The 23,390-nt window shown below is 44.8% G+C and overlaps 1 protein-coding gene across 5 annotated transcripts in view; it reads right to left on the reverse strand.

Annotated features, from left to right (window-relative positions):
- Nucleotides 1-1,128: 1,128 nt before the first annotated feature.
- The window catches only part of nck1b (NCK adaptor protein 1b), a 43,267-nt gene continuing 21,005 nt past the window's right edge, over nt 1,129-23,390 (reverse strand). For 2 of the 5 annotated variants that reach the window (XM_064332315.1, XM_064332313.1), the window contains 3 exons: nt 20,607-20,850; nt 5,855-6,576; nt 1,129-4,820 (listed from right to left, as the gene is read on the reverse strand). In XM_064332315.1, the coding sequence (XP_064188385.1) occupies nt 4,620-4,820; nt 5,855-6,576; nt 20,607-20,832 (1,149 nt within the window). In that variant the 5' untranslated portion in view covers nt 20,833-20,850 and the 3' untranslated portion in view covers nt 1,129-4,619. Of the gene's footprint in view, nt 4,821-5,854; nt 6,577-17,066; nt 17,256-19,938; nt 20,532-20,606; nt 20,851-22,699; nt 22,772-23,390 lie in introns of those variants that run through there. The other 3 variants (XM_064332314.1, XM_064332317.1, XM_064332316.1) reach the window with 3 other exon arrangements.

A 23,390-nucleotide genomic window follows, 5' to 3' on the forward strand; every position in this document is an offset into this window, starting at 1 on the left:
AAGAAAATGCCCCCCCCCCCCCCCCAGCCTCCATTGTGTTTGGTAAACATCAGCTTGCACCCATTTGCTGGAGTTCAGCCGCCCGTAGTCTGTTAAACCGGGGGGAAAAAAACATGCAATTCATCTCTATGCCCGCTGGTTGGCACATACAGTTAAAGCAGAATACCCCATCGTCCATAGTAAAATTCATAATAGAATTCTGACCATTTTCTGTGCTTTGACCACCCAGCTCATGGAGCAGAGCACAGTTCCAACAGCGATGCTTTTGTTCAGCAGGATTCCATGCAGTATACTGCAGCATCAGGAGAGGCTTCTGATCGATCAGACACCTACAGATTGGCTGGACCAGCTGTGTATTATAAGCGCGGTCCTCTGATGAAGGGACTCAGCTCAGCAGGGGGAGGGCAGTGTAGAAGGAATGGGGGCTGGTAGTTTGTGCTTCAGAGGAAACCTGTGCTGGTCAGTGCTCTCCTGAATTAACATAGGGTGCAGCAGAAATGGAACAGGGCCTACAAATATGATTGGGCATTTCAAAACTTTGAAGAAACTTAAGCAAATATGAGCTAAATTATGTTTTAGAATTCTTTTTTTTTTTTTGCAATGTAGGCTGCATTCCGATTCTGCATTATTTTCTAACCCACTAAAATGAAATTATATGCAGAGAACATTTAAATACAGTGGGGACTATTTAGAGAATAAATGCGGTACATGAATTCAGGATTACCTGTCAATACTATGATAGTATGAAAATGAATATAATATAAAATCTGGTTTACTTGAATTTGTTGTGTAGGTGTAGTTTTGAATGAAGTATTTGCACTTCTTAAACCTGCCACAAGAGTGCACAATTGTACAAGTAGTGTAATTTGTACCATTACCTTGCATGTAGAGGGATATGAATGGTCTTTTTGCTGAAGGGGGGCCCTAATGGGGACTGCACAGCCACAATCAGTCATGATTTTTATGGAAATGGACTAACAATTATTCTTTTCATTCGTTGTACGGGTTGTCTTGCCATATTACCCACTTAGCTCATTCTGTACTTTTTATAATATTGTTTAAATAAATCTGGAAACATCAAAATGTCATCGGTTGCTTCAGAGAGAGTAAGCATGCCAGGAGACCGGCTTCATGCAAAACCATTTATTATGTTGAGAGGACATAGTGACATGGTACTGTTGCATTACTGTAAGTATGAATTAAATCTTTTTGGAAAGCATTAATCTACCCTCCAAAAACCCACCAATGATTTATTGGAATTTGCTTGCTGATGAAAGCTCCTTTCAGACTAAGAGAGTTAATGGTCTGAAATATGAACATCCTTCAAAAATGAAGGATATTCATGTTTGTAAACAGCACAAATCAGATGAATTTACAGATGGTCCATAATCCTTTATAACTTTGTGATGCCGTGACTAACACTGCGTGCAAAGCAGTAAGTCAGAAACTACAACACTGATAACAGCCTAGAACACCCGTCTTTGAGTTGACCTCGGGCCAGCGTGTTTACAAACCTACCATTGGATGGCCAGAGTTTCAAGGTGGTTATGGCTGATGCTGTGCATCAAGTACATACTATATATTATATATTATGTATATTATCTCAGAATAAGCCACTTAATCAGGACTAGGACCCTGCCTCCAAGTTTGATTCAGCAAATCAATGGCTGAAATGCTACTTACTGGTTACACTAAATGATGGCTGCTTCAAATTCAGAGCTGAGCTTGTTGGAAGTACTTCGTTTTCAGTGTCTCAAATATAAAGACCAGACAATGTTCATTTAAGTCAGCCATTTTATTTTATTATTTTCTGTGAGCACGCATATATCTTGCTGAATTAGAAGAGAATAAACTCCCAGCTCTATAAAACAGTTTTTTTTTTCATTTTCACATTGTGGCCCCACTGTTCACACCTACCCTGTGCACCTATATTTCACATCCCACAAGCTGCACCTTATCCAATCTCCGGCCTGAAATGTAGAACTTGAAAAAGAAGAAGAAAGATTTCCTTGGGGTTCAAAATCTGTCTGAATTGGGGGAGCAGTTAGAATCTTTTCAATTCTCACCAGAGGTTGCCAAATAGACCTTGGATAAGCAGCATCTTGTGGTACTAGGAACTGCTGGGATTTGGGGGAATACAAGCAAGTTTTGATAGTTCAAGCTCAATCATAAAGCCTGATGGGAGATTTTCACTGAGAAACTCAGAAGGGCTGTTTTATATTTATTTATTTATATATTCATTTCAAAGCAAAGGTGAGTGACCCCATCAGCAATACTGTGCAGAGCATGAAACTGAAGAACGATACTTTCTTCCATATTTCACAAGGCTGCCAAAGAGAAAATAAATTCCAATATACAAAAGGCAGTGGCCCTGGTATAATCCTGTATAATGTTATATCTGGAATGACTTTAAAAACTATTATAAATCACCATTACCGGGCAACTACTATACAGGTAGGCTAAATCGTAATCTAAGCATATCACAGATTATTAAAAAATCAACCTACAGTATAGTCTGTTAAGGTCACTTGATACTACAGACATGAATCTTATTTGAAATACATCCAAATCATGTATTCAGCATGCCGTGCTCTTTCATTAAGTCGGGTCGAATTAAATACATATTTTTTTGAATGGCCACAGAAATTAGCGCAACGAGGAAGTTGCAGAATGTGTTGTGAGCGTCAGCACATTTCTGCCACATATCAGTTTCAGAATCCGATGACGCACATATTCAAAGAAAAAAAAAACATCAAATGAGTTGTGAAAAACCACCTGTCGACAGTGACGCTAGACCTTTGGTTTGGAAAGCAGTGGCAAAGGCACAAATTCACAAGGACCCAAGCACTAGCATCTGACCACTCCTCCACTGCTCCACTCCTCCCTTCTTCTCTCACTCACTCACTTATTCACTCACTCGCACCGGGGTACTGAAAGTCCACCCGTTTTATGCGTCTATTGAGCCTGACTCACATCCACCAAAATCTAATCCAGAAACGGTTTCTCCCTACGTGCGTCCGTTGACTTTTCCATCTGCGATCCCAAAAAACCTTCGCCCCGCGCTCGTACACAGGTCACGCTCCCGCAGCTGGGAAAATCGTTTGAGGTTCCGACGAGCTCCCTGGCTGACGTCCAAGCTCATTTTCCCTCCCGCGGAAAGTCCCCCCGCTCGGTTCCCAAAGACCCGGGGGGAGAGTTTCCGTAACAACGACCGTTTCACATTCGATGCAGGCCAAAAGGCCGGTTTCCTGGCAGAAAAGAACAAGGTTCAGCCTCCCTTCCAATCTTTGTCATGTCAAGCCCGTAAACTTTGAGACGCATTCTCAAAAACAAGGAGCTCCGAACAGCATTACAGACCACATTCTCAATAAGCAGCCACCGTAGTTTTTTTTTCTTTTTTGGTATGAAGGAGAAGCGAGTTTTCTGACATGCTTAGCCTCCCTTACCACAATGTAAGATTCACAAAAAGACAGCATTCAGACATTAAGCACAAAGAGTTACCGCATACCATGTTTTACACCTCTCTAGCTGGTGCTAGCTGGTGACTGCTTAGATTATGCCACTTGGAGAAACATAACTGCACCAGAGGTACCATCTTGCAACATAATATAGACACATGTCACACACACCCCAGACACACACATATAATTTTAACCTGCCACAAACAAGAACACATCTCCATCTTCAGCCAACGTCAGCGTCTGTTGCAAATTGACAGTCTAATCTGGACACACAAGGGCACGTACACATATCGGGAGACACATGCTCCGCACAGTCTGAGAAGAGAGGGGTGAAAAACTTAACATGACTCATTCATCAGCAAGCCATGCGGCCACTGCTGTCCCTGGTTCGTCTCCACGGAGACGGGCATAACCCCGACCAGGGCCGGCCTGATGTCTCGCAACTATGTCCCATTCGCATGTGGCCTCCCCCCCCCCCGGGGGACACGAGTCCAAGCTGCCACCACACTCAAGGAATACCCTCATCATACATCACTTCAGCTGTCATGGCAACCAGTGATCACTCCCATCCCTGTGCTGGCAAAGGCATTAAACTCTGCAACAAAAAAACTTTCTTCCGTAAACTGTCACGTGAGGACCATGTCCTAGAACATGCACCAACGCCACCAATAAATACACTTTGGTCATTTGTAATCACTTTCTCAGTACTAAGCACTATCTTTTCTACAAAAATAAACTATTCTGAATGCACAGTTAGTAAAAAATTGTGACACCTTAGATACCTGTGGCAGTGGAAGAGGGTAAAATGTGATCTTTTTGAATGTGTGATTCTCAGTTCTCCAAGCTGGATTGACAACAGACACTTAATACACCTTTCGATCACGCTTTTTTTTTTTAAGAAAATGTCACATTTAATCAAAGGAAGCTTTAAAAATTATACATATGAACAGAACTGAAGTATGATTTATAGATGCTTAATTCAACATACACTGAATTGTCTGTGAGCCCGTGGCTCGTGAAATCAACTAACCAAATGGAACCCCAGAAGTTTCTTTGCCCCATACATAGGAGTCCACAGGGATTTATCCATCGCCTCTTGAAATGATTAGAGTTTCCACCAGCCAGGAAGAAGTTTTTTGTGCTGGAGTTCTGCTGTGATCAGGAAGAGGTCAGAGCCTTGATCAAGTAGAGTTTGTCTCCCTGTTCGCTGGTGAAAATGGGAGCCTTTTTGTAATGGTCCACCAGCTCCTCCATGGAGTGGAATTTGCGCTGTCCGATGCAGTAGAGACCCTCCTTCAGCTGCACTTTGAAATGCTTGTTCTTGCTGCGGGCCTTCAAGGAGATGGAGAAGTCGTTGGGCTGAAAGGAGAAGACACAGGGGGGAGGTCAGAGACAAATACAAATCAAAAAATCCTCACCAGAACCAGCTAGCGAAACGAAACCAAAAACCGACGCAGCACGAGGCAGTACACAGGCGGACGTAATTAGGAGAGAGCAGGAGATCGACAGGGCAAGACAAAAAACCTTCAAAACATAGGATAAATCAAAACAAAACAAAAATTGCTGGGAAACACAGTAGGCATGGTGAGGTAGGCAAAGATAACTCAATATCTGTATATCAGCGCGGTTTTCATTGCTCAGAGAGCACTGCAAGGCTGTACAAGTCGAAAAAGCACCCTGCTCCCTATCTCTTATAACAACTTCTGGCACATAAAAGAAAATATCTGCCATTTGAACAAGCTAGAGACTCCATGGCACCTTGTGCTTGTGAGATACAGTACCTGATTATCCCCTTTGCTGTGACTTGTATGGCCACACTAGAGGCAGCTTCTCAAAGCAGAAGGCAAAACATTCCCCATCTTGGCTCAAATGCTACCAGCGATCACAAGAGTGCTTAAGGAAATATCGCGGAGCTGGCCTGGAATTCACAACTCTCTTGATAGTGCGAAAAGTAAAAGTGGCACCTGAAGACCAAGGTTTACAGTGTGTTCACTGCTTAATGCAAGGAACAGTACACGTCGGAATAGTCCAGCACCTTAAAGTCACAGCTTGGCTTTCCGTATGACAGATGCAGTGAATGCACATTTTCAATACCCAATACCTCTACATGTTATTCCAAATGCAAGCACAGGGTTAAAATCAGGAACGTTTCCTTCTGCATTAACCTTTTGAAAAAACTGATCAGCCGCACAGATGCCTACTCAGAGATGCTACTCAGTACCATCAGGAACGTTTCCTTCAACATTAACCTTTCGAAAAAACTGATCAGCCGCACAGATGCATACTCGGTTAGAGATGCTACTCAGTGCCATCAGGAACGCTGGACAATGCGCGAGCATCGAGGGAGCAGATAAACGAGAGAGGGGCACGATTTGGGACGCCGGCCAACTCACCGAAGACTCGCTGTCCCTGATGAGGAAGTCGCCCTCCTCGCCCCTCTGGTTGAGGGCCACCTCGGCCTGGTGCCGGGTCACCTTGCCGTAGTACCACTGGCGCCCGGCGAACCTGCCGCTGTCCGAGGGCTCGATGTAGTCGCAGTCGGGGGTGGGCGGGCCGGCGTCGCCGGGGGCGTTGCCGTGGGAGTCCTGCAGCATGGTGACGTAGTTCTTGGGCACCAGCCCCAGCTGGCCGTCGGCCTTGCGGCACTTCCACCACTCGGGGTCGTTCTCGGGCTTCTCCACCACCTCCATCACCTCGCCCTTCTCGAAGCTCAGCTCCTCGTCGTTGCCGGAGCTGAAGGGGTAGAGCGCCTGGACGGCGTGCAGCGAGCCGCTCCCGTTGGCCCCGTGCACCGCCGCCGCCAGCTTCTCCGTCAGCGAGAGCGCCGCGTCGCTCGCCGAGCCGTCCGGGTCCTCCGTCACGTAGTTGGAGGGGAACCAGCCCGAGCGGCCCTCGTAGCCGCCCCGCCACCAGCCGTCGCTGCACTTCTCCATGACGACCACCCGCGTGCCCTTGACCAGCGACAGCTCGTCCTCGCGCTCGGCCGCGTAGCTGAACTTGACCAGCGCCGGCAGGTTGAGGTCATACAGCCGCTCCCCGTTGTCCGCGAACAAGTCGGAGTCGGCGTTGGAGGCAGTGTCCCTCATGCTGGGCTTCCGCCGAACCTTCCCGATTCCTGCAGTCAGATAGAGAGGCCGTTAACACAGGGCATTCAGACAGGGAGACCATTAACACAGGGCGTTCAGACAGGGAGACCATTAACACAGGGCGTTCAGACAGGGAGATCATTAACACAGGGGGTTCAGACAGAAAGACCATTAACACAGGGTGTTCAGACAGAAAGACCATTAACACAGGGCGTTCAGACAGGGAGATCATTAACACAGGGCGTTCAGACAGGGAGACCATTAACACAGGGCGTTCAGACAGGGAGATCATTAACACAGGGGGTTCAGACAGGGAGATCATTAACACAGGGCATTCAGACAGAGAGATCATTAACACAGGGTGTTCAGACAGGGAAACCATTAACACAGGGTGTTCAGACAGGGAGATCATTAACACAGGGCGTTCAGACAGGGAGATCATTAACACAGGGCGTTCAGACAGGGAGATCATTAACGCAGAGAGAGAGAGAGAGAGAGAGAGAGAGAGAGAGAGAGCACAGGGAGGTCACGGAGAAAGAGAGAGGGAGAGAGAAAGAGAGATTATTAACACAGTTAGGTATAGAAAGAGAGACCATCATCACAGGGGGGTCAGAGAAAAATCATTAGCACAGGGATTAGGAGTTAGGAGATAATCTCAGTATGATGTGTTACCATACAGTATGTTATCATGCAACACAGGGCCTGCTTGGAAAACTGGGAGGCAGGGCCTCTTAGGAGCCATTTCCAACAAGACGGACATTATCAGTGGAAGTGGTTCTGCCTCAGCCTTTTCAGAGGTGAACAGACAGGGCAGCATTTGTAGAGGCATGTCCCTCCCTGGGCTAAGGGCTTGCCCAATCGTTGGGTCAGCTGGGAGGGTGGCTTCCATGCCAAATTGCTGGCTTTCCAAGCCAGTAAATAAATAAAAAACCTAACTCGGCAGTGACTAACTTAAATGTTTCCAAGCAATGCCTAGCCCTGATGTAGTAGGTGTGTGTATCCTCCTTTACACGTGTGTGTGTATGTATGTGTTTATGCGTACATTTTCATTGGAAGACCTAATTAAGGCAATAGATTCATATCCCCCTATGTTGGGGAATTCATTTGAGAAACCAAAGGTTGTGGTTTTTGACAGGAACGGAACAAAGACAGGCATGCAGGAGCAGAATGTGTTCACGTGTTAAAATACACGTTCCGCGCAGACGGCTGTGCTTGTCCTTTGTTATTTGGTGTGGGACTGCTCACAACAAGTGTGGGTAGACTTTATGGGTCTTGATCACGTGACAAAAATCATCCCACCCCTGACATCTGTGGAATGCTGAGGTTTTCACCTCCGCAGAACAACGGAGCAAACCATCACCCTTCACGTACATTACATTTATTTGGCAGACGCTTTCATCCAAAGCGACGTAGAAAAGTGCATAAAACGGCACTGACAAGATCGAATAACTGCAGTACAAGTACACGTATACTCTGCCGTACTCCCAAAAGCATGCATCGACATTTCAAGAACAAGATTTGATGTTGTGCTCACTCAAACCATGGAGTCAGCCCTATTTCATCTTGGACAAGGGCGCTCGCTAAACAAATAAACACGGTTACGCAATGTTCCACCTCTTCCCTGCAGTGTCCCAAGTGGACTTTCAAATAAACAAGGCCTCGGTCCTCTGAAAAGGCGCTGTCGGCAGCATGAGTGTAAAAGATGACCCGGGACCAGACCATGGGAGTGTGCAGAGGGCTCAGACAGATGGGAGACAGGCTTCCAAGGGCGCGGCTGCCTCCTCAGCAGGCAGAGAGGCCTACCGCACCCTTCACGGGGCTACGCGCCCATCCCACAGAGCTGCATTTCGCTGTGCGTTTATGATGTATTCCTCTGTGTGCGTGCGTGTGGGTGTGTGAGAGCAAGTGAGAGAGAGAGAGCAAGAGCAATCTAGAGAGAGAGAGAAAGAGAGAGCAAGAGCAAGAAAGAACAAGAGAGAAAGCGAGAGAGCAAGAGCAAACTAGAAAGACAGGGCAAGAGCAAGGGAGAAAGCGACAGAGCAAGAGCAAGCTAGAGAGGGAGAGAGAGAGAGCAAGCAAGAGCAAGAGAGAAAGAGCAAGCTAGAGAGAGAGAGTAAGAAAGGCACTGACTGGTGTGTTGTACTCCTTTTTAGACATATTGCAGGGATCCGGTTTCAGGTTTGCAGATGAAGCAGAACCTGCCGCGCACTTGTTACAACTGCAATCGCGTTTCTGAAGTACGACAGCTGGGAGAAGTCGATATCAATGATACCCACCTATAATGAGCTCCAAAACACCGACCCAAAAGCACAGCACAATCTTCCCTCGCTGAACTCACATCATCACATGCGCCCTACTCAACTTAAGCTGAGCCAATGGACATCTTCATATCAAACCCATTAAAATAGCAGGGATTTTAAATGGAAAGATCAAGTGAAGAGTCATGTTCCAGTAGGCAACATCACTGTCCTAAATCTGCCCCGACAGCCAGACGAAGGACAGTTAAGCTGGACACGGGACTGACGCTAGCCGTTGCTTAGTTCCGAGAGTTAACTGAAGGTCAGCGGCTACACTTGACAGACAGGAGCACCGGTGTGAATCAGACGCAGCGATGTCTTGGCACTAGAGCTGTTGCTAGAGCGCTAGGGTAACTCCCCAGGGATCTGGCATTCTCCGCGTGGCGCTGACTCAGTGTTTGCGCAGAGAGAGATTGCTGTTTAGATCGAGCCAGCCCCCCCCCCGTTTAGCGACATCGCAGCGGAGGTCCGGGGAGAGAGGCACGGCAGTGTGCCACCGTCGCTGAGCCAGAGCAGAAGCCCCGTCAGCTCGTACGCACAAGCGGATCGGATATATGTGTTAATGCCATCCACATAAACCATTGTACCTGGTACAGAATCACACCTTGTTATAGAATGACACTGCATATTTTATTCATATTCAGAACACCGAGTGAAACTGCTGATGATACCAGGATCAATCCGGAAAAAACACACCTTTTTGCTCTAGTGATCCGGATCCACCTGACTTAAACTGAAGTATCGAGGAACTGGGAGAGGTTTTGCCAATTTTCTGTCTGGGCGAGGCCCTAACACATTTAGACCCACCCTGTGACACACGGTAAAACGTGTGAGGGAACCTTTGGCCTCATTTGCCTGTTGGAATTCTATAGCATGCAGCATAATGATATGAATGTTCAAGTCCTGACGTGTCGTGAAAGCAGCGCGCGTTGACATTTCGCATCGCGTCTTTGCCATTGCGTCAACACCCTGCTTTCTGCTCTTCCAAATAAACTTATCTTACCGCAATACTTCATTTCCTACGATCTGATATAACGGTGCAACACTTCCCTAAGTTTCCTCTCAGTGGTCAGATTTACCAATGAAATCGCGCCTTACGGAAGAGAAAGGTCAGCGATAAAGCTGTCGCCTGACACTCGCGTGACGCCGCCCTAACGGTCACACGGGAGCGGCAGGTTTTCGCGACTTGCTGCACAATGCTCAGGGGCTGCCATTTTAACAAGGCCCAGAGCCTGTAATTAAAGCAGGGCGTGTGTATCGCGACGGCCATTGCTGCTGACACCCGAAGCCAGATAAATCTGACACAAGCAGGAGGAGAGCGGTTCGCGCGGCTCGAAACCCGACGTCAGCACAGCCGCCGTCGCTGCGAGGCGTCTAGCCGGGGAAAGACCTGACGAGGCAAAGCCCTCACAGGCTTACGTGTACAGCCTGCATAGCCTCCCGCACCAACTGTACATTATCTCTAGCGTGAACAGCATCTCCGGTAATTACCACGTCCGAGATAATTGCACAGCACCGCGCTTTAAATTGTGAGAACAGACACTGGTATGTCGTCTAAAATGCGCTAGCACACCGAAACAATAGAGACGGAGAGATTACGCCATGCCATGAATACAGACGCAGGTGGATCTGGTAAAAACTCAAACCTGAATAAATTCATTTCACAAGAATAAGCTTCCCTGTGCAAGCTATTTTGGCAATCTATACGTCCAATCCACGGAGACAATTTTCAAGTGAACGCAACAGAAATTAAATCCTGTTCATGGCAGAATTTATTTACCAATAGTGTGTGACTCTTTAGCTGTAAGAGCGCATCTGCACAGCATGACTTGCAACTGCAAGAATGGCAGTCGTCTGAGGCACAAGACTTCACAAGTTTAAGCATTATTAGACATTGTAACACAAACTATCAGTTTTCAATAGATAAACCATTACACTGCTATTGTACTCTTGGGAAGGGTACTGTCCCAAATGTGTACTGTATTCAGAGAAACCCTATTTGACCCCTAAATAATGCTTATTATTATTTTCCATGACACCCTTTTGAAACTTTGTTTATCCCTCCATGCTCTCCTGTTGTCCTTTATTTTTCCCAACATTTCCAAGAATGCTGAATGTATCAAAGCTATAGGAGAGTAACAGGCACAACGGACAAAATGCAGACATTTTAGTAGCTTTCAATTTCTTCACCTCACACTATTTAAAGTAACATAGTGCTGGAGGGGAAGTAGGTGTGCATAAAACGTTCGGTGGTTTTGTCAATCCTGCAGCCCTGATCAAAGAAGCACATTAATCACAAACAAGCTACACAGTGGCACATTTACAGCAAAATCACATCAAAATCGGCTTCCTATTCCAGGCACTACGCATCACAATGACAGGATATACATTCAAAACGCGATAGCAGCTACTGGAATATCAAAGATAAGGGGATGGGTGCCAGTGTTCCACACTGAGTCATACGCAGCTACTGCGATTCACATGCAAAGCTCTCAACCACAGTAGCGTCACATGCTACCGTAGCTCGGATGGGAGCGTGAAACGCACCGCAGGTTTTGAATAGAGATGGCTGCCCCGCAACAGTCTCACAGAGAAGGGGCTGGTGGGGGAAACCATACCTTGCAAACACGAGGTGCGCGCAACACACAGAAGCAGAGGATGTCCCAGGTCACAGAAAGACAGCAAATTACAAGGTTCGACCCCAGATCTTCCAGTGAAGCGGTTTCCTGTGTTTCCCTGCGCGCAGCCAGGTGTTACATCCCACAATGCCACCCCTCCCCCCACCCCCTCACCCCCGCCCCCCACCAAAAAAATAGAAAAAAAAAACATGTCAGGACACAGCACTGCCTCTACAAGTCACCATCCGACCTTAAAAAAATCTGGGACTGGCATATGAAAGAAAAAAATCATACTTTGCATTTTTCATTTAACAATAATGGGAGCCAGAATGTAATTCTCCATTTTATATAACTTATGCAAAAAGAAATCTCAAGAGAAATATTAAATTGGATGTACACAGTAAAAATGCTACTTCCCATTACAACACAGTCTTCCTCTTGGCATTTGAAACAATGGTCCATGACCATGAGCATTAGAAAAAAGCCTTCTTCTCACACATTAAAATGTTCAAGGATGACGCGGCAGAACTCAAACATCAGAGCCCTGGTCCCTAGACCTCAGGCCAAGGTACGGCCTTAAAACTTCTATACCGGGGCGACATAGCTCAGGAGGTAAGACCGATTGTCTGGCAGTCGGAGGGTTGCCGGTTCAAACCCCGCCCTGGGCATGTCGAAGTGTCCTTGAGCAAGACACCTAACCCCTAACTGCTCTGGCGAATGAGAGGCATCGATTGTAAAGCGCTTTGGATAAAAGCGCTATATAAATGCAGTCCATTTACCATTTACCATACGCAAACATGCCCGAGGCAAGTGAAACACAGGCCATGTTTACACCTGGCATTAATATGCTTCTCTCACCCAAATTGTGGCCATTCACGACAACATGCGTCTTATCGAGTCCGCATTGAGAACGGATTTATTTTTCCATCGCAAAGTGCAGATAGTCGGGCATGCACTTCCCCGACTATCTGCAATTTGCGCGAAGTTTCACCTCCGCCCATGTATGTGGATCAGAGATGTAATTGCATTACACTAGTTTAGCAACGTGGTCAAATGTGTCTCAAATGTGACCACCTCCTGAAGAGGTTTGGGACATCAGATATCCACTGCATCTTGGGTGCATTTACACCTGTATTTTTATGTGGCTTAGCCCGATCTGCATGAAATCCGACTGCTGAGGACTCATGCTAACACCAGGTGTAAACATACGGGCATCCTTCATGGCAGCAAGGCTGATTCATGCTCATAACCTGGGGACAGCCAGACAGCTGAAAAACTGTCACTAAATTTACTTGCGATCATGATTTCTGGTGGCTTTCTCATCTACCCAGGCAGGTAATGAACCCTCCCCTACAGTTCCTCCATCCTGTCTTGTTCAAGCCCATCTGCAGCTGTCCACTGCATCATGGGAAATGAGTCTGTTGCCTGTGCCTGCTGGAAGAGAGTGAACGTAAGCAAGGCCAGGAACTCCCTTCCCATCTATTTTCTACTAGCAGGGAGTTCTGGGCAGGAGCCACAGATCTCAGCCATAAATCATGGAAGCTGGATGCAGGTTTTTTTTGTTTCAATTCACCACTTATGTGAAGGGGTGAATTTCTTCAAGTATTCAAAATCACTGACAGATTCAGAGAACAAGCAAAATAAAGGAAGAGGACAGCATTAATAAGCTAAATTATTCGATTTCTTAATGACAATTGAAATTCTCAATTTTTATTGAATATGTTGAACACTAACTTTTTAAAAAGCTTTAAAAAAAAACCGAGCTTGGAGAAGAAAAAAAAACACTGTTTATCCACCAAATTAAGACAATCCAAATAATCTAACGGACGTTGATCGATCAATCATTCAAACATAAATACATAAATGTTGGTTATTCGCTCGGCACTATTTGTGGATGATGAAGCTACTGACCTCTGCATTAGTGGACAATGCAGGGGCCAGGCAGCTATTAATACTACGCTCCCTGCTTTTGTTGCGTTTCCTCTGTCGCTCACACTCACCATCCTGCAACTTCCCTTAATTTCCTGGCTCCTCCTCTGCATAAAACAATACGCAAACCGGGCGGTCGGAGATTAGCTATTTCCCAAATTCCAGAACATCCTTATTCCCTGCAAAAATATTCAAAGGGGGTTCTAAACCACTGGCTGCATGTCTAAGTTCTAACATATGTACTGTTCAAAAAAGGGGAATATTTTGATTTAAAGATGTACAGCAGAGTGGTAGACATGTGGATTAATTAAACTGGATTTATGACCACAAGGTTCCAGGTTCCACTCCCAGGCACTTCATGATATTGAGCCTGAGCAGCATACATAAACTGACTAGGTTGAGTAAATATCTAGCTAAACAAACACATGAAGAACACGAAAAATACATTTAATCCACACAAATTTTAATCTACAGAGGACATTACAGATAAAGCACCCGGTAAGATATATATAGTTGTTGTTATAATTGCAAAAGTACTGTTGCACCTGTAAAAACCACTGAAATCGAAGCACTGAAAAGTTTTTCAGGTTTACATGGAACAGGGAATTATAAGCACTAAAACTGGGAAACAATTCCCCCCTCCCCTCCGCCATTTTTCAGATCCTGCCTATCTATGTTTTTTATAAACCACATCAGGGACCCCATCGCTCTACAACTCTCCAGTTCAGCTGTCAAGGAGATGAAAGGAATTGGAAAAACGCATTCACTTTTTTTGCGTGTTCTGGTAGCGGCTCCATCCCAAATGACAACGTGAAGCTAACAAAGAGTCGGGGCGAACTGCAGGAATTATCAGTGCCCGCACAACTGTTGTCATGGCAACAGGCCTCTTTGACCCTCATTCACCTAAAGAGGTTTCTAAAGGCCCGAATCACATGCAGGTGGCCATGATCTCAAACAGCACTAGAACACGAAACAGAGCACTCATTTAGTCAGAAATCAGGGCGCGGCAGACAGAGGGCCCATTTGTAATTCGGCCCGTGTGCCTCGTCTCCAGCATAACTCAGGAAAGCTGTGCTCCATTAGCCCAACCCTCTGCAGCTCTGAAGAAAAACGCCCTCTTACTGAGCAATCCACCATTTGACATGGTACACTGATTAACAAACCCCTCTGATGCACTTGAGATGTTCTAAAAGAGAAAGATTTGATCTAGATGTTCAAATTTGCACAGATGTAGACAAAATGTAAAAAAAATATACTGAGCTGGCCTTCCAAAAAAAATCTGTTCCTCATGTCCACGGGGGACTGGGGTTTCAGAACAACCCACAGCACAGCAACACGCTTGCCTGGCTGTCCTCTGGCCTCCACAAGGCTAACACACAGGAGTGCATGGAGGATACCCTGGATTCGTTGGCATTTCATTTAAAAAAGAACTACAAGGTGGCCACCAACCCCAGAAGTCCGTGGGAGGTGGGATGGAGAAAAGTACTTCAAGAAGAACCCGAGAGCTTCAATTACGCCCCGCCGCAGCTGCAGCAGTCTGATAAAAGCCGCTGCGAAAACAAACTCTTTCAACTGAAGACATCTCGAACATCAGAGGGCTCCTGAGCGCAAACGCGTTCGCGTTTGTGTGCCGGCGTCTCGGAACCGGAGCGCTGTCTGGACGAGCGCGCAGCTTTGCGGTTACATCCACCACCCCACCCACCCCCCAGGGCATGGAACCTTCAGACACCTGCAGACTCCCCACACTAAACACACGGTTGTGGTCAAGCCCCCCCCCCGGGAGAACAAGTTTCTTTTTTCTTTTCCATGCTTATAGGGAATGTTGGGGATTCCACGCCTGTGAGACGTTACGTGTTGACACCTTAATAATTGAAACACACAGACAACAATGGACGTTCCTGGAGTACATTACCATGTGGCTCATGCCTTGTGAGTTTAACAACAAAAGAGAGAACAGGCTTTGCTAGACTGAAGTTCTGGCTACTCCTACGTGGATCGGACTACATAACATGTAAATGAAGGTGGCTGCACTTCACAAAAAGAAGCCCTTGTTTCCTTATGTGCAAAGATCTGGCTCATAGATTTTCCAGCGAAGCGTTCAAAAAGAAGATTTCACTGAAGCAACAAAAGTAAAAGGGATAGTCTGAGCACAAACATATTGTAAAGAGAGGAGTAAATGGCTCCCAACGCTGCTTTTGTCAATAATCCCACCCGCTTCGCCCTGCCAAGTCATAACATACTGACGCTTTCTCAGACATCTGCGCAGTAGAAAAACAACACAAACTGAATCAGAGACAAAGCCAGACACAGAGAGAGAATGCAAGACAAACTCAATAAAGAAGGGAGAGCACAAGACCAAGAAACAGAGACCGAGGGAGAGAGAAAAGAAGAGTGAGGGAGAGAGAGAGAGACAGGCAGTGCGTCAGACGGCCGTGATTCAACAGCCTCGGTCTCTCCACTTCCTCCGGCTTCGCCCCTCCAGGGATCTGGCAGAAATCTGTCTCGAATTAGACAGCTTCCGCTCCCTGGGAAGGGAAGAGAAGGGCGGGAAAACAACGCAGAGAGGAAAAAGGCTAATGGCTCTGAAGTGTACACACAGGGCAGCTTTTTGCCGTTCGGCGGCCAGAGGCTTAAGAGCACCTCGTCCATCCCACAGCGCTGCGCTTCCCTGGCCGCAAGTCAACACAGCCCCACACCTCCACCCCCACCCCCAACATCAAACCTTTGCTCTCCACCTGGAGACAGGAGACAGTAGCGATTACTCCGTACGGTTTGTGCGATTCCAAACATTGACCTATGAAACCTGTGTCAATCTGGCTGCGCAAAACCCCATGCCCCCGGAGATGCGCCGCTGTGACATTCCAATGATATCTGCTCGAGGTTCAGATAAGCGCCTCCAATCAATCATCGGGGATGGGAGCAAACCCGCCCAATCAGTTCTGATTACCAATGGAAATGTGTCCAAAACAAACTCAGGACTCTCCTAAACATCCGATTCTTATTAGGTTGAAATACATAGCAATCACCAAGAAAAGGTATTCTTGCAAACTGTAAAATATATACACAATATATAATGTATACATCATGAAAGTACATACAACTAGCAAATAGTATTTCCCATGGCGCAATTCAGTATAAAAATGCTACCCTTCTAAATGACTGTTTCAACAACGTCTTTACTGAATTAAAATCACTCTGTACAGATGGTCGTTCTGGAATATAATCCTGTAGCAACCCACAGCATATGTCGGTTGGGGCGGGGGGTGAGGGACACATTTACAGCAGTATTGATTGCAGTGTACGTGGAATGTATGCACAATTACAGGCTTCAACAGCTGGCTCTGTAAGCCACATCCACCCAGTTCATACAGCCATCATCAGGGCTGTGAAAACACTCTTTTCTCACCCAGCCCAAGACTATTAACTGCATTATATTTTCAACAAAGAGCACTGACAAGATCTCCATCTCCTTCAGGCACAACCGCACACAAACACTTCTGAGCAAAAGAATAACTCTGACAGTTTTCACGCAAAGTTGTAAAAAGAAGCAAGAACTTGGAAGTGTTACATGTACAAAAAAAAGAAAGGGAGGGAAAAAACTTTTCTACCCACGTTATTTGAGCTTTGAAACAAGAGAAAGAAAAGTTTGACGGGGTAGAGAACAGCCCAACTCACGGAAGAAATGTTTGAAGAGGTTTGTCATATCCATTTTGGATTCTCCTGTCGGCTCCTCGCTTCCTACTGCCGCTGCAGAGCTAATCCATGTCAACTTCCAAGTCCACAGCTCATAGAAGAGAAGCTCCACACCCTGACCATGTGACTCCCACCAGCCAATGGGAAGCAGAGGGGCCTCCTCTGAAATTCCGTATCCTCTGGCCTGCCCCCACACTCTCTCGCTCCCTCTCGCTCCCTCTCTCTCCCTCTCCCTGTCCTTGAATCCGAGACGGAATGCATCTAACCAGGCTCCAGGAAGCCTTTGAAGAATTTTACTAATTCCACGACCTTTCAGTCTATCTGCCGACTGTCTATCTAACTATTTGGGTTTTCTACGTTCTAATCATTTAGAACAGTCGTTCTGATATTAGTCATCCGAAACGTGCACGTACGCATGCAAGCACACACACACAAATGCACCCATACGCATACACAAACAAGCACACACTTGAAATTCCCATTCCGTTTGAAGTCTTCTTTGCACGTGCTTTACACAAACTACAGCAGTCCCCTACCAGTGTTGTAGACTTTAAATGGTGCTATGTGCACTGTGTCACCATTCAACCAGTCAGCTCTAACCAGAAAACAGCTGCTCCTTTCCAGGAATGCCCCGATTTCCTTGGGGTTGATATCTGAGTTCAATGTCCGGCAGTTCCCGGAGACGTTAAAGCAACCGGCTGTCAGTAATCTGGTCACACAGTGATTATTCAGAAGAGTGGGAAAACAGAGCGGCTCTGGGGAAAGCCCTCTCTCCGCAGCCTACCCAATGACATGCCAGGATAAGCAGGGATTCAATGAGCGGGGATTCAAAACCAGATGATGTGCTGCTCGTTTGCAGAGAAGGAAATGGCCGCAGGTCACAGGAAGTGACCTCGTTTTCAAATGCTCTTCAGATTATTATTGCCGTTAAATCTGGCAGATAACCGTAACCAGGGTGACTTACAGAACATCAGAAGAATGTAAAGTACATACAAACTTATGTTATACATCTAAAATGTTAATTCCTAAGTGTTGAGTATTCCTAAGAGGCCACTAAGTTGCATCTAAAAAGAGCATTTAAAAAAGAAAAAGCATCACAAAAATGGTATTCTTATCACCTGTAGATAACAAGATAAGAACTCCACTCCTGTTTAATGGCAAATGGAAATTTGTATTTGTGCTCATAGCAACTTATCACTGTCTTTTTACTTATTTCAAATTACCTTTTCCATTTTATCTCAAAACACAGAGCATTCAGCAGTTTACATGTTTGCCTTGCTGTATGCTCCCATGGTTTACTGCAAAGTAATTGTCCGTTATGCGTAGACGAGGATGACTAAAACACTTGTATTGTATTGCAATGACAAATCGGAAGAGAGAATTTGCAGAGCATGACAGACATCCAATTTAACACTCATGAAATCCAATCAAGCCATATGTAGTTATGCCACAAAAAACACGTAGAACAACATATGCATTGAATTAAAAGGAGTAAATTTTTACTGTTAAATTGGGTAAATTTTAAATTCACTTTAGGTTTCAGGTAATCTGACTAGAGAATTAGAGAAGTTATCCAGAAGATATTCCAGTAAATCAAATACTTCCACATATTATAATTGAAGGAGAAATCTTGTTTCTACATTATTTGTACAGGTGGATGACTTTAGGAATGTTTTGCAAAAAAGAAAGAAAAAAGATTCAGGACAGCTTGTTTTGGAAGAGAAAGAAATGACAGTTTTTTATCATTCAGAGAATAGAAAGAGTTACCATGCAATGGAAAACTGCCAGCGACAAATAGAAGCCTGTCCGATGGCAAGCTTAGCCATGTCCTGCATATTGCAGGAAACTGAACATAAACACTCTCATTCACACATCTGGCCAGAGGATCACATGCTAATGACCTTGGAAAGTGATGATTTGCCTTGTGCCCCGGCTGCATTGTAAGGCGGCGCTAGCCTGGGTGCCCCAAAGCTAAAATCTCACACTCCCCAATTTCCGGCAATGATATCAGGCTGATCATGTGAGACACGAACACACAAGAACACAGTTTCTGCAAACCCCCCAGACTGAATAAACACAATCGCTAAGCTTATCATCAAGCACGTCCAACTCAATACCCCACCATCTTGTGATGGCAATGATCAGAATAAGACGATACATAAGTGCCGCCATTTCAAGAGGCACACAAAGAAACTCACCCAGGTCTTGTCTTTGTAACATGATACAGTTCAGATAACAGTTCTGCATATCAGACATTGACGTGATGCTCTGAACAGCAAATAGACAATTGGGAAACTGTAGGAACTTTGCCGTTAGTTTCAATAATGCTAAGTAGGACATATTTTAAGCATAAAATTAGCAGAAACTCAGATATTTAAAAACTGAGATAAGAGGTTAAGTGGGAGACACAGATAAATGGGTTTTAAAGGGAGCATTCATAATGAGAGAACATTAATGCACAGTTATTATTGCATGCACCATTTAAAAAAGAAAGGCTCAACATCTAAAAAAAAAATAATCTGCTTAAATTTTTCAAGTTCAGGATTTTGACATTTTTGTTGACAGCAAGAATATACCCTAATTTACACCATTTCCAGGCCTGAGAGCTTATCTTCATAAATTTACCCTGAAGGACAAAAAAAGGGAAGCACCCTTTGCACCTATTCCTGAATTGTGAATGCACACTGATGCCTGAGAACAATTTAGTCTCACCATCACAAAGTACCAGACAGGAATGGCATCTGTGACAATGCTACACCTTGCATTCTGGGCTTAAAGAGAGTAGTGTACCTGTTCCAGTGATATTGCAATAAAGTACCCGAGAAGAGAAAAAGGAACAAAACCATGACCCTACCTGAGGAGTCGATGAAGAGGAGAGCAGAGCAGTTTTACACAGTAAGATTTGGACAAGCAGCTTCAGCCTCTGAGGTTTTACAGGAAGGGGTACTTGCAGGCTTAAGCGATGTTATTTATTTGAAATGCATCTGTGCTTACAGAGCTGGGGGTTGACTTCCTCTGCATCTACTCTGTGGTCAGATACCAAAATTCTGACCTAAATATCGCTCTGTAGTTCCTAGTGCTGCTAAATGAGCGCTGCTAAATGCAGTTCATTTGGTTTGAAACATGTCTCCCCAGACATGTTTCAAACCAAACCACACATTGTAATGATGCAAGATAACAGATAATAGACAATAGTGCTTCAGCTAACACACAAATTAGGAAATTTGGCATGTAGATTTTAAGTAGCGTGTGAAACATTTCTACTTGAACGGGACATCGCAAAGTCTACAGATCATATCATGAATCCAGTGAAAGCACTTTGTTTATAATTGATCTTTCCCCCCTGAGTAGGTTATCTGTTTGGAATGAACTTCATATGCCCAACCAAACATTTTCCGTAAGTCACCTTCGTAAAAGTCACAGTTTTAAAACTTAAATTGACTTAAAAACTCTAAGGTGACTCTACAACACTGATGGCATAAACAAAGAGAAATACTTCTAAAACTGAAAAAAATCCACTACCTAAAGTATCCTTCAGGTTTTGCACGATGGAGGCCTTCCTGGCGCTGTTTTTCCTTTCAACGTAGTTGGAAGGTACAAATCCTGTCTTGTTGGTGGCGTTACGAACCCGCCACCATGACTTGGAGTCGTCCAGGAGCCACAGTCTCTCATTCTTCTTGATGTCCAGCTCCTGGTCCTGCTGTGCCACGTAGTCAAACTTAGCGATGACTATCACTTCTTCCGTCATCTTTGACTGGATTCAGTGCTGCGGAAGAAAGGGAGAGAGGGGGAGAGAGGGATTAGACAGACAGACCAAGCAACCAGAAACTACAGGCCTGAAATCACACCACAACACACACACTTTATTTTATATTACACAACTTCTGAGACTCATACGGCAGCTTGACTATGCAAAACTTTATTTCCACAGTCATATCTACCCATCTATGAACATATTTTACAATACATAGAGAATGCCTCAAGTATGTTAAAGAGTATGTGTCAAGCTTAATGACGTGCCTCTCAGCCTACAGAATATGGCTTTTTCTTACCCCTATTTTATCTCATGAGATTGTTAGCCCTTTTACAAAGGCATCAATCTGAAAATGATGCCTCAGTAAAAGGCAGCCATTTTCAATGATTTCATTAATTATTAATTTGTCAATAACTATTTGTCATCTGTAGCTCTAGCTCAGGGGTGCACAACTCCGGTCCTGGAGGGCCGATCTGCATGCTGGTTTTTGTTCCAACTGATTACCATTTCTTACAGCTCTATAAACTATGCTGCTTCACTCCTGTACTTGAGCACAGTGAAATCTCGGATAAACTGGCAGACTGTGAGTCTAGCTGGTGCTTATACACGTCAGATCAAGATGTTGGGAAATGTTGGCACAAAATCCTGAAATGGATTGGCCCTTGTTGTGCACCCCTGCTACAGCTTCAGTTTTAGTCTTTACAGAAATATGTATATTAAAAAATAAAAAATAAAATAAGGGATTCTGAGGAACAGGCCCAACAGCATAGTCCATTTCCTGTGGAATGGCAGTTGACCTATGAGGAAAAATGACTGGCAGGACATCAATGGAGAGAAGCACTTACGGGGAGAGAAAACTGCGAGCGATTCCTCTTATACAGTGTGCTGTAGAGACTTTACTTTTCACAACACTCACAAATCACGTCACTTGAGGAAAGAGCTGCCACCTCGTAAACAGTACAAGCTAAACATCTGGAGCTGAATGGAGCCCAAAAATGTACGGCACAGCTGCAGACTTCATGGGAATACTACACTCTCAGAATCAGCACAAAATAAGGCAATAAGCCTTATGCAAACACAAACTAACAATCTATTCATATTTTCCCTCAATGCATCATAGGAGGGTCAATGCAGAACACAATGCAGGCCCAATAATTGAGCCTTAACCCTAATCCTAGCAAGCAGCTCAAAATAAATGTTTATTTTAACACAACCACTAGCAAATACAAGTAGAAAACAAAAGACTCCAGGATCGCACACAACAGGCATCCTTCCACTACGAGCAACAAGAAGATCTATTGCCCCGATTAAGTTAATTTATTACAGGTAATTTATTAGCCTACATTTTAGCACACAAAGGTGCAATGCAAAGCATCACCGTGCCTGAACATCACAATGCGTGTTACAGAATTTCCCACTTGCCATAGGTTTGTTATCGTGTTCACAGTCAGTCAGCTGTTAAATCTCAGCATGAGTTCATCATTCAGTCGTCAGTTCTCCCGTTAGGCACTCCCATGGGCTACATGTGAGTGCATTCCCATAATGCAATGCACTGTTATGCTGCTCTTAGGTCCATGTTGGGCACCATGCGAGTGCCTTGATTTAATATGATGCTGTTGTTAAGGCAAGTACGTTTCAGTGTAATACTTGTATGCTGATGTCAAACTGGTGTGTATCTGCTGAAATCAATCATTTTGAGCATTTTGTCTAGAAACAACTGAAAATGTTAAGTGTTAAAAGAAGGTGATTGTATTTGCAGTACTATTATTATTATTATTATTATGCAGAAGGTAGTACTATATTTTTACAAATGTTTCACTTATATTTTCCCATAAATATATGAAATATAAGATTGCTTCACCTCTCCTTTAATCTGTGGTCCCACACATTGCTTCAGTCCTCCGCCATCTCAGACTGCCGCAGACCTATCAGTCTGGGAAGCAGATTCTACATCCATCAGCCGTTTTTATACACAATGCACTTAGCATAGCAGGCTCTGACACAGCATGACAGTTGTGCCACTGTCAGACCTAACAGTTACGAGGTCAGAGACTTCAAGGGCAGACATCCACTTCTTCCACTCAGACATATGCTGCAGCAATATGCAGCCGACAAGAGCGGATACTACATTATGTACAATAACTACCATTAAATCAGAGGGTCTCATCTATGTGCATATTGTATACTGAACCAAAAAAATAAGTATGGGATTTAAATTTGCTGCAGGATTGTAGCATGTATTTGGAAATCAGTTCCATCAAAGTTGTAGCCCAGCAGGGTTTTCATTGGAACCGTAGCATTCCTGACACAACAGTAAAGAGACAGACTCCCTAGTTTTGCGTTGCCTGTCAGATTATGAGGACATTTTTGGAGAGATGCCCCACAGTCATTTTCTGACTCAGAGCTACGGTTAGAAAGCATGCAAGGACAGCACAGAAAAATTCACTGTAACAATGCTGAGCTCTCACTTTAAAAAGAGAATTTTATCCACATTACATTTTTATATATTGTCCTTAGAGCTTATAGAGCACGAATGAAGCTGAAAATATTTT

Source organism: Anguilla rostrata, chromosome 4 (assembly GCF_018555375.3).
Source record: "Anguilla rostrata isolate EN2019 chromosome 4, ASM1855537v3, whole genome shotgun sequence".
NCBI lineage: Eukaryota > Metazoa > Chordata > Actinopteri > Anguilliformes > Anguillidae > Anguilla > Anguilla rostrata.